At 36.0% G+C, this 12823-nt stretch overlaps 1 protein-coding gene across 2 annotated transcripts in view; it reads left to right on the forward strand.

The window, feature by feature from the left end:
* Nucleotides 1-3881: 3881 nt before the first annotated feature.
* Nucleotides 3882-12823, forward strand: part of LOC107091297 (glypican-6-like) — a 188056-nt gene continuing 179114 nt past the window's right edge. For both annotated transcript variants that reach the window (XM_015385134.1, XM_015385143.1), the window contains exons 1-2: nucleotides 3882-4076; nucleotides 4223-4392. In XM_015385134.1, coding sequence (XP_015240620.1) covers nucleotides 4051-4076; nucleotides 4223-4392 — 196 coding nt within the window. In that variant the 5' untranslated portion in view covers nucleotides 3882-4050. The remainder of the gene's footprint in view (nucleotides 4077-4222; nucleotides 4393-12823) is intronic.

A 12823-nucleotide genomic window follows, 5' to 3' on the forward strand; every position in this document is an offset into this window, starting at 1 on the left:
CATAACAGCTCTGTCTCTCACGCAGACTCCGGTGAAACCAGAACCCAGGCCCGAACCAGTCATCAGTACATTCTGTGTGTTGTGCGAAATAAACTTGTTAAACTTTTCATCCCTGTGTCCGTCAGTGGTGTTCTGCATTATTGGGTCTCCATTAGAGAACCCATCATGACATTAGATACATTTTTTTATTAAAAATTAACAGTTAGTAATACTGTTTCTATTTAACGCCTGTACACCAAACTCTGATTCCTAGTGTTTATGAGCACATTATTCTGGTTCCTCTCAGAAGAAAGTTTAAAACTCAACTCAACAAAGTGCATTTTATCATGCATGCCTACCAAATCTACCTTGTAATTACACCTTCTATCTCAGGAAAATGTTTTTGTATGCTATCTTGTGGAACTTTACTTCTATCCTTATACATTATTTGTGAGGTTTAAAATTCTACCAGATCAGAGAATTTATGCACGTAAGAGTGACAGAACAATGGATTAGCTTGGCTTTTAAAGCCAGCCTAATGATTTACACTGATGGCTCTTCTGCAGCACGCATAGCGGTTTGAATGATGTCCTGTAGCTGTTACCCCATACTTTTATACAGTGAGACTTTTAAAGCTTCATAATATTAAAAATGTTTTTGTTTGACTAGGAATTGTGATTCTTCTAGATACAGTGGTTTAATATGAACATATTTAATGTGAGGTTTCCAGCAGATGTTGTAGTCAATAATCACACATATTTCAAGTATTTTATGCTATCCACTTGTTTCACCTTTACCCCATTTATTATGACTTTCCCATTAATATTTCCTAGATAATGTTAAAATAATGAATTTAGTTTTATATAAATTTAAGGTTTTTTGTCAAAACCTTTTTTTGTGTCATTTTTTGCTTTGGGTAAGAATGGCCTAGTAGTTAGAGCAGTGAGATTGTGCACAGTTGTGAGTACCCAGTTTAATCCCCACCGCCTGCAGTCTGGGTCCCTGAGCAAGACCCTTAACCCCACACTGCTCCCCAGGCGCCTCACAGTGGCAGCTCACTGCCCCCCAAGTGGATGGGTAAAATGAAGAGCTAAGTTTCTCCAGTGCGAGATCAATAAAGTTAAATTCAAATTGTTATTTATTATTTTGTAAATATGTGTATCGTCTGCAAACAAAATAAGCTCTAATACTTTTAAAACTTAAATCCGTTATTTTTGTAGAACATAAACCCTTTTGATCAAAGTAATCAACCTTAAGGGACACCACATGCAGTGCTCAAGCTCGACGGGTGATATTAATCCATTTTCACAAACTATTCCCTGCTACCTTAAATGCTCTCCATCCACTCCAGAACCCTCCACCCAACCTGCACAGAAAAAAAAAAAAAAAATCCTGATCAATATATTTTGATGAGTTGTGTCAAATGCTTTTTTTTTAGATCAAGAAATAAACCGATTTGAAATTTTTTTTTAGCTCATGCTGAAGCACAGAAAGAAACAACATTATTTAAAAAATGTTTAAATTTGTATGGTAGTTTTATCATATATATGAATAAGAATTTAATTAGATTCCACAATTTATTTACTCAAACTTATAAACTAGATGCACTTCTAGATGTAGGATATTGTACTTTATAGCCCCATAAGGAATCACAGTGTTTTTAACTCCCTCAGTGTCTCATGTCTGCTAATTTTCAATGCTAAATGCAGCACTACTCTCTAGATTACTCTTTATAGCTTACTGCTATAAATAACCATTAACTGCACTTACACTGCAATTTAAAGCTGTCTACAAAAACAAACACTATACCTTCCAAAGCCATAAAAGAAACACACCACAGAATTCTTTATACATACTTAGAAATGCAAGGTAGACCATTTGTGTTACATTAAGTGTGCCGGTAGAGCCTGTTGTAGTCTTGTTGTAGTCTTCTAAAATAAAAACCAAAACTTATTCTTATATCAACTTCTCCTTAGATATTTCCATATCAAGGTCACGATCTTTAAAACAATTGTGCGTATATCATGTGCCAACTTGATACAATGCACAAAGATGATTTACAAACTTGGTGCAAATCGAACAGTACATTTAAAATTGTGGAAGGCAGACAAAAACTTAAATCACAGTTGCCTTGAGAAATATTCATATAATATTCTGATGATCAAAATTCTGAAATTACTGGAAGGAGAATATGTAAATCCATTACCTTACCACCTCCAAAGCAATTCATCAAACCCTAAATAGTGTGCCCGACAAAGTTCAGTTATTTTCATAGTTAACTGAGCATCATTCTTATCCACTGAGTATGGCATGCTGCCATTACATGGAGCAAGTCAAGTTCAGTCATTTCAAACCCCCTTAAGCAGCATTGCACTGCTGCCCTGAAAGTTTGTGCAATTTATAAAACTGTTATTTCAGCTACTCCAGTCACTGCCAAGTCTTAAATGAATTAACCTAAAAATGCCCACATCAGAATAATAATTTTGCTGTTGGAACTGGAGTGCAGCATTATGGAAAATTCAATCTACAGTATGACTTTGATAATTATAAAATTTGAATGACTGCACAAGTTAAATGGATTATGAGGGAATTCCTAAAAAGGCTTGCAGCCATTGTAACCTTTGGTGGCCGAGGGGGTAAAAATGCCTTGGAAATAAACAAATGGAAAGACATTTCAATAACTACTGCAAATACAAAGCCCAGGCCTGGAAACACAAGCTGTAGACTCAAGAACTCAACAAATAAATGAACGCACCAAAGCACTACAAATGCAAAGGATAAATTCTGCAATCACAGAAAAGAGAGAAGTGAATAACAAATGTTCTGCAAACACAAAACCCACTGCAAACACATAATATAAATGATTAAAACACACAAAACACATGCAAATGGAAAATGCTGCAAAGAAAAAGGAGGAGGAGAAGATAAGCACCCTTTGTTCATTGTATGATCCAACATATGATAAGAATTATATATTGGTCAGCTTACTTAATGTTGATTCTATGGTTGCAGAAAGATGTTTGATGAGCAGTACCAGTTCTTACATGTGTGCACAGGGGAACCCTGCCTTTTGTTCCAAAAAGGAAAAAGTCTGTGTTTATGTTTAAAAAAAATAAAAGGATAATCTCCCACTTTGACTTAATGGTGCTAAAGATCACAGAATATTGAAGAAACCTTTGTGTTTTGGACTGAAACCGGAACTTAAAGAGTGACATAACATTTCTTAAGGAATTGCCCTACTAACTTGATAGAAAAAAGGGTTTGCAGCAAAAAAAGGACAGAAAAATTAATGTTTATTTGCTTTTATTTTCAGTGGCTTAGATTTGTGTCATCTGTCTTCAAATGTGTCTCTAAAACAAAATGAACAACAGGAAAATGGATTGATTATATTACACCAGTTCCTAAATCTCAGCACCAGCTCTGTGTTTCAAACGACATGGCTATAGCTGAGGAGCCATATTTCCTCTGATCTTTTTCCAAGTAACACTTTAATTTACAGGGCAAAAAAAATAAACAAAACAAAACACACACACAAACAGCCTAACTTTATTTGCACTCAAAAAACAAGATGGGAAAAGTCTCCAGAAAACAAGCAAACTGGGTGGGTCTGTGTGTGGGAGTGCAAATCAATTTCCCCCTATCATAAAGTTTCATTATAAGACACAGAGCAGCAGGGTTTGTTCTGGTAATTTGACTTGGAAACATTAAAAAAGAACAACTTGTTTGTTTATTCAACGTTTTCCCTCCACTCCGCTCCTCATAAACCCTCTGACATGTTTCCTGTTGAAGCTGCAGCAGTGTGCGTGACCAGGGATACATAAAGCTTGAGGACTGTTCTCGCCCCTAGATGTGGAGCCACTCCACTCCGCGTTTTGCCCTGCCCTTGTGCGCTCTGCTCGCTGTGCAGCGCGCGTCTCCCATGCATATTGCCTCCCTCTCGCTGTCATAAAGACAGGACAGCTGTACAAGAGAGAAGTTGTTGGCACATCGAGCACCAGCAGGTTGCATCCTCACCAGGATCGTGTCGCTTTACGGAGTAGTCTGGACTTCTTTTCTCTTCTCTGTCGGAAAATGTGGCGGACGCATCAGTATCTTAAGTGAGGAGTTATCTTATTTGCAAATCAGCACCTGACACCGTGCTCTTTTCTTAAAAAAAAAATAAATAAATCTCCAAATAAAGCCTTTGGATCTCTCTAATTCCAACGGAGCTCGTATTTCTCAACCAAACGTTTTTTATTAATAGGATTTCACTGATGTGTGCGATGTGGAGACTGCGGGTCATCTTATGTACTCTGTCGGTGCTGTCCCTGTCATCTGCTGGAGAAAGCAAAGCGCGGAGCTGTAGCGAGGTTAGACAAGCTTACAGCGCCAAAGGATTCAGCCTCCTCCATGCGCCTCATCAGGAGATATCAGGTAGGCGACACTGACACATCATCATGTCTCCCCCTCATATTCAACTATTTGATTATCTTATTTCTCACACCTCTGTGCATTTCAACTATTATCCTTCTTTAACTTAAACAGAGAAGTATGAGTTTATTGGACCGGGGTCCTATTGGCATTAGACATTGCTGCAAAATGTCACAAACAAATAACACAATCATCCCATTTAGAATTCATTATGCGCTCAGTTTTCTTTTAAATCCTTCATTCATTTACCATCAATCTGACGTGTAGAAAATGTATAAAGTATTTAGAAAAGAACTGATGTGATCAGAATACTTTCTTAAATAATATAAATATAATCTGCAGAGAAAAATAGATAATAATACTCAGCATTAGTTTAATTTTTAGATGAATATAAAACTATGTATAACTTGTTATATTTTAGAAACATAAATCATTTAACAAAAAGGCACAGATTTAACTTTTCCAGTATTGAGTCATAAGTAATACCATTCCCATAATCCGATGTATTCTCTCAGTTAATCTAACAGTAACCATGTATTACAGCATTACATGTTTATTATTATTTTTAACAGGGGTTCTGCAGAGGGGAACAGTAAAAACTGGCTTTTCTATTGAGAAGTGGCAGCATACCTGTTGCTCACATTCAACAGAATATCATGAAACTCCTTTTGCTGGATTTGGATTAATGGAGAATAATTTTTGCCAGCAGGGGGCTGTATGTCCTCAACCTCAATTACTTTATGTTTTCGCTTATTTGTGGGAGAATTTGCTTTTATTTTGATATCCCTTGAGGATCAGGTTTTATCTCATGCTCTATAAAAATAAGGAGGAGTTTTTTATTCTCTCCTGCTTGGCAGCAATTATATTTAAGGTCATAGTAAGAAAGGGTGCCTGTACAAATTCTGGGTCATGGCAAACCCAAAACATGCTTAAGTCCAAGAGAAGCCTGTTTTGTGGTTTGCAAGAAAAGATATAGTCTCTCACAATTTTTGAGAGGCTGTTTGAGGGAAGATGAGAGGATTAAATCTAATCTAATTGCCGCTCACATGAAAAATAGGGATGCTGCTGGTAATTACCAGCGTCTGACAGTGATCATAAACCTCTAACCACAGTCAGACTGGCTTGATTGTGATAGGAATTTAGTTTCCTGCGAGTGTACCAATTATAAGAATTCATAATGTTAGGAATGAAAATAAAAGTTCATAATTATTAATAAGATAAAGAAGCAAAATAAATATTCACAATTAAACCACATAAGAAAAAGAAAATACTAAATGTTTGCATTGTTATTCAATTTGCTTGAGCATCTTAATTAGAACTTCTATTTATCTTTTTTTTGTATTTTTATAAACAATAACTAAAATAAACAACCAATGTGATGAATGGATTTAATGTGTAGATTTTTTTCATGATGTAGCTGGAAAGTATGTAAAGGAAGACAACTTCTTTTCATGTTTTGCTTTCTTGGACTCTTTCTTTCAGTCGGATGTGCTTGACTTCATAAGAGTTTATATAAATGTTTTGATAACGACTTTTGAAAAGTTGTCATAGTCTAGTTCCAACAGAATCCAGAAATGTGAAAAGTATTACTCCGCATGCTATTTGACACAACAGTAATGTCGTTTCCAAGCGTTTTATCCCTTGGTGAATATCTGGTATGCATTAAAAAATCGAATTCAGTCCTCTTTCATTTCCTTCATGCGTTGTGATGCAGAACTTTGACTTTTATGCAGCTGCTATTGTTTAGTTTGACAGCCCTTAAAGGAGTGAATTTTATCCATTGTTTCCAGGATTCTACCTCACATTTGCCTGCCGGCAGTATCCATACAAGACCTAGTGACTTAATTCAAGAAGAATTTTAGACTATGCCAGCTATTTCTTTTTCTTTGTAAGTTGTTGTAAAACTCTAAGACTTTTTTAATATTTTATTGTGCAAACCTTTGAATATCAATTAATTGTGCTTGGTATTCCTCATCTGCTTGGAATGTCAGCAGATTCAGTCTGTTAGCTAAATTCAGGCTCAAGATGAAAAGGTTTTGGTGACCAAATTGCTTTTGTGTTTTCTGTTTTGGAGATAGATATCTATTTACATTTTGTTGGTTAAAAATAATTTAGTGACTTTCATTTTAGGGGATTATTTAGCCCAGGCTATGCCTTACAGGAAACAAGCACAAATAACAATTAGTTTCCTTTAAAACATATAAGTAGATATAATTGATTTCAATATTTACGAAAAGTATTTACTAAAATATTTAACTTTTTTATTTCTGTTCAGCAAATTTTTAACACAGTTAGTCATTGTTGCAGTTACCTTCAAAAACTTTGAATGGCTCTCCCTGGAGAACGGTACCGAAGCATTCAAAATACTAACAAAGGATTCGAGCAGGAATGTTGCATTAGTCAGCCCTGATTGCAGCATATCTGTTCATTAGTCATGGAGATGATGTTACTTTGAAAGACTTTGAGTTTGAAAAGAGGTCAGCATCTTTACTGATAGTGGAGTGGTCAGATAGATGATGTTTTGGCCGATATAACCATCTTTTTCCTGCAATGGTATCAACAGATAAGAGACAGTGTTTCATTCTGCAGCCATGCCTTGGGATCACGTAAGCCACATGAATTTACACTTCCACAGTTTGCTAGCTTTCTTTGATTTGTTATTATTAAAAAAAATCCAGATTTGTGTTGCATTTGTTATCATTATGTAATTTTTCTTATGTAAATGAGGAGGGAAAAGCAATATTGGCTTAAAGAATTCTCTCCAAAGAAATCAGCAGAACATATCATGGATGGGTTGGACTGATATAAAAAAAAATGACATTGGCCTTAAAAAAAAAACTGTATCGGTTGATCTCTAGGTCATAGTTGTCCTAGATAAAATTGTTCCCATTTCAAAGGCTGAGGACAAAAATTGTCCTTAAATGTTTGGATTTTTGATCATTTGAATTTCCCCTTATTAAACTAAAAATCAAATAATCTGCAAAACATGTTAAATTCTAATCCCATCATCTTCCCACAATAAACTAGCCAATTCCAAGATATTCCACGTGCATTATTTTAATCATAAAAAAACGTGATATACAGCCATTGAGTGTTAACCTTAAGAAACTGACTTTGAGTAAGCTTTTTTTTTCAAGTGTTATAACAATTATTTATCAGTACCTTTAAGTAAAATCTAACAAAATGCAGTAGAAAACTTTGAGCAGTATTTATGCAGGTAGTGGCTGGAGGCATCCGGTGTGTCTGTTGCAATGAAAATGTCTCACCAGATCCCAATTACTATTTTGGGGCTCATGATTGACTATGGAGCCGGTTTCATCCGCACATGAACTGAGTAATTATATATCTTCCCATTCTTTCCGACTTTGCTTCTCCATTGTCTAACACCCTCAGGTGCTCATGTTGGTGTCTCTTTTAGCTGAAGTCTTAGTAAGTGCTTTAGCTTTTTTTCTCTACTGACTACAGATAGTGACAGCCCAGTAATTTTAGTGTTAGTTTTCAGACTGCAAAAGCTCTCTGAAAGAAAGGTGAGGATTAAACTGCACTGCTGAAATACAGCAGACTCTACTCCCACCCTTAAAAAAAGAAAAAAACTCAAAGAAAACATTTATAAAACCCCCTCTTGGACAAGTTTATTGCAATCGACCAGGTGTTTAACTTTCAGTGCTGCTGATGTACCCCCAGCAGGAGCGGCATGTCACAGAGCGGCTCGCCTGCGTGGATCACCCCCTGCCACCCTTATGCCTGTGTTTGGGACATTAGTTTCATTGTCACGCACACAATACAGTGTGATTGTCAGCTCTTTGTTCAGAAACACAGCTGCCTCTGAATGCTTCAGTCAGGCTCCTACCATGACGCTCCTTCTCTGAGGCTTTGCTGTTAATATCAACATCTACTTACTCTCAGAGCAGCTGGGAGCCTCATGGGTGGACTCGACTCTTTTCTACAGCCTTCAAATAAAATGGCTTGATGTGCTTCTGCTTCTAATAGTGTGTTGCCTGAGTTTTATATTTCCCTCCTCAAGAATAACAACTACCTTTGGGGTTCATTCCAGAGCAGCCTTATTTGATTTCTCTCATCAGAACAGTTTTTAGTTTCTGGACAATACAGCAATTTTTTTTCTCATGTGAATCCCTGTTGTCTCAGTGAGGCTCATTTGCTGGTCTGCAGATTGCTGTCGATACCAATGTTAGACGTCTCTTGAATGCTCTGCATTAAGCATAACGTAAACAGTTAAAGTGTGAGGTCTCTAAATTTCTGTACTCATTAGCACACTGCAATAAAAAAGATTTCAGTTTGTGTTTTCATGAATTATATCGATCAAGATAAAATAAAAGTAAGTGCAAGTATAATTAATCCACACTGCCACACTTCTACTGCCCATATTTAAAACACAATGATGTATTTCTCCTTTACATATCATGTTTGACAAGTTTCCATAACAATTTAGTTACAAATCCAGATGTAATCACTAAATAAAAGTGAGCTTTAGTGAGCCTAAAAATTACCCTACCCTGTAAATGTCCATATGAAACTTCCAACAGGCGTTCTTCCTTTTCTTCATAGCTCATTAGGATGCTCTTGGCTTTGCCAAATTGGAGGCAAGTCTCTCGGCAGCCTGTATACATCTTCAGAGAGAACAGTTAATAAGATGTGAGGGAGATTAGGTTTTCTGCGAGTGTGAATGTGTGCCTGTGTGTGCCTGTCTCTTTGGTGGTTTAGCTTCACTTTGCAAGCCCTTCCTTTTTTTTTTTTTTCTTTGCATTGCTGTAGTGATGGAAAATGACAAAAGCACTTTGTTTTTTTATTGCAAGAGACAGATTATGTGCATGGCACATCCAAATTAGTTTTAATGGGAATCCTCCTGTGGTTCTCTCCAGATTTCGTTGAAAGAGAATGTCTGACAGTTGTCCTAGGCTGAGGCATTTGTTTACCCTCTCCAGGCATTTATCCCTCAATTGCAGGGTCTCCAGGCATCCCTGAACCCTCCCCGGCACCATGTATGGTGTTTTCTAAGTAGTGTGAAAAGCCCCAGGATAGTGTAGGAGACTGCTGTAGCACTTTTCCAGTTTTCAATCAACTACTGGCCTAAATCAGTAATAGAGGGGGGGATTAAAAATCTCTTCTCTGTGAAGCGTTGAGAGGAACTAGAAAATAAAAAAAGTTAAAGGAAGGATGCAAGTCTGTTTGGGGATTAGAGGAGAGAGAAGACAGAAATAAACAAACTTTCCTACTGATAGGGAGCATAAGGGTAAATGGAAGCATCCGTGACTAATCATGTGTTGACATCATGACTTCAGAGGTATGGAGTGTTGTAAGGTGGGAGGACCTTGGGGATACAAGGAAATAGATAGTATACAATGTAATCCATCTGAGAATAAGGGATTAGCAATCTGAGTCGGTGTTTTTGCTACATCATGAGATTGCTATCGTTTGTGAAGTTTCTTTTTTGAGCGTGTATTAAACGGAGAAATCCACCCACTGGAAGAAACGAAAAGACAGAGAAAGATTCTACTGCAGGATTTTCCCATCCCAGCAGTAACAAAACTGGTGTTATTGACATCCATGATTACACTGGGAAAGTGTCGATAGTTATTTGGGTTATCATAGGGTTTTGCTTCTAGCTAATATAACACTGACCTTTGGGTTTGACTTAAAACCTCAAAAACGATTTTTACTTCCTCTTTATATGCAGGTTGTGCTTGTGGCTATTCCACTGCAGCTTAGTTCATATGAAGAACCAGAGCATGCTGTCATGTTTATTATTGTGGTCTGTTTTTTACCCAAAGAGCCTGTTGTCTCAGGAGGAAAGTCTCTGAATAGAAGTCCCAAGCCTGACAGCAACAATAGGGCTCAGAGATATGAGAGCCACTGAGTGCCCTGGGGAAACACGCCTGGGTATATATGTCAAGGTGTCAAGGATGCTAGTGAATTTCACACTTGGGACTTTTTAATTTTGTTTTTCAGACGCAGATAAATACACATGGCTGATGTGATTTGCTAAATAATTCAGCCCCCAGTGACTTGCAAGTAAACAAGCATTAAAGTATAAATAAACATAGTTTGACACAACTGTCATGACAACATCAGATACTGTCAACAAATGTGAACACCAGTAGTGTCACTGGCATCACAGACTTCGCAATGGTGTTGTTGTGCTTAAGAAACATTTCAATTTTCTAAAAAAAATAAAATCAGCAGTGCATGGAAAAAGGCAGATTTTGAGGCTTAAAAAAATCTTTGTGATTTTGCTCTTGTCAGACACCAGTTAGTACAGAATAAGCTATAGTAGGACAGACAAAAATACAATGTTTTTTTTTTGTCAACCAACTGGTAAGATAAGGAATGAAAATTGCACATAAAAAGTGATACAATATGATAACTCCATCATTCTTGACAAAAAGCTGGATGCTTGTTACAAATATATATTTTTATAATTTAGGGATGTATAAAATTACATATGAAAAAAAGTTTATATATTAGGGCTACAACAAATAATTATTTTGCAAGTCACTGACTCCATGGGTTATTTTTTCCAATTAAAAAGAGCAAAAGGTTCCTTAAAGAGGATTTTATACTGAATTTAAACCAGGTGAATCTAAAACATTTACACTTGACTTCTTTATACATATATAAAGAAGTCAAGTGTATATATATAAAGGCTTGTTGCCTTTATATATATCTATTTTTTTTTTACTTTTAAATTCAATATGTTAATATATATATATTTTTTACAATTATGGTATAATTGCTTTTCTAAGACAGTTGCTCTGTCAGCTAAAGGCATGTTTTAGAGTCTTCACACTTTTTAATGATTAATTGATTACCACATTAGTTAGTTCAATAATTGATTAATCATGATTAATCTAATAAATTGATTCTGCCCTAATATATATCCTAAGAATTTTATGACAAGCCTTCAGAAAGTATTAAATTGCAGGGTTCCTGCCAGAATGATTAGGTTGATGAACTCTTTTTGTATGAGCGTTTTGATCCTTTAACGGAAAAGTCCGGTCAACAAGGAATAACCAATGGGCCATTGTTTATACCTAAAATCAATACGTTCACGGTCATTTAATGAATTTAGCGTTAATCAGTAAAAAGATAAAACAATATTTTTCATCCTGATCATGACCATTTTTGCCCAAATACAGTAGCACCTGACTCCTGACATTTTCCGACATTGACGTCACAGTGCGGTAAGACTAGTGCTATTCTCCTTGATTTGCAACCGAAATCAGTGGGAATTTCTAGACACATCTGCAATCAGCAACAATTATTTAAAATTTTTAGAGGACTTCACCATTTAAATTCGTGAGAGATATATTTAAAATGACAATGCCCACATGCATGGCGTTTGGATATGGTAATACATCGAGTAAAAGTGAAAAAAAAAAAGAAGTAATTTGACCTTTCCGATTCATAATCCTTCACGGGTTTGTGGTTGGATTGACAATTTTAAGAGGTAGAATCTGACATCCACCTTTGGGCCAAAAAAAAAAACCACATCATTAATACCTTACTCTTTGCTTTGCATGGTGCACTGGTCATCGGCATCATGGATAATAATGAGTTGTGACAAATACCAGATACAGCACTGGGACTTGCTCAACAGCCGATACCGCACCGTGACGTCATAAACCAATAGGTGGCAGTAGTATTCTTTGACATAAAAGGATGTCTCCGGTAAAGCACATTCAAATGAAATAACTTTATTATAAACACTTATCATTAAATGAAAATTATGCAATAATTTCATACTTAAAGTACTTTCAGTAATTTGTATTCTGAATGAGAACAGATTTTTCCTTTAACTGACATTTAGGCTTCCTCCCCCATGGTTCTGTCCAGGTCATTTTAGCACATTTGCTCAAAATGGTCTAAATTTCATGAAAATTAGGCTGTTACACAGTATTGTAATCAGGATTAGGGCTGCAAAAACAGTTTTTACCTTTTTCATTTGCTCATATATGTGAGAAAAGTGCTCCAAAACCTCAGGTGGTCAAGATGCTAAAATTTCAACTTAATATTGATAACTAGGGAAATATTTGTATGTATTTATATGTAGAAACATTACAGCCTGTGGAGGTTCTTTCTCTAGCTGTGGCAGGAGAACAGGTCAGAATTAATTAGACAAGATTAGACAAAATACAAGGAAGCCCTGGAAGAAAAACATTTAAAATTTGGAGTTGGGCAAGTGAAAAGAACACCTTTTTTATGACCTAAAGGGAAGTTCAAAAGTACAAATGTATTATAAATGAACACAATATTATAAACTCTGGATTTCAGTTTTAAAGTGTCAAATTTAAAACAAAAACCATCATCATAATGCAATTGTGACTAGAAGTAATCTTTTGATGTTTATTTTAAAATCACACATCATATAGTTTTATTAGGCGTTAGCTCTCCTGGGCAAAGGCGGCTATAAAAGGTA

The sequence above is a fragment of the Cyprinodon variegatus genome, unplaced genomic scaffold, assembly GCF_000732505.1.
Source record: "Cyprinodon variegatus isolate N-32 unplaced genomic scaffold, C_variegatus-1.0 Scaffold15, whole genome shotgun sequence".
Lineage (NCBI taxonomy): Eukaryota > Metazoa > Chordata > Actinopteri > Cyprinodontiformes > Cyprinodontidae > Cyprinodon > Cyprinodon variegatus.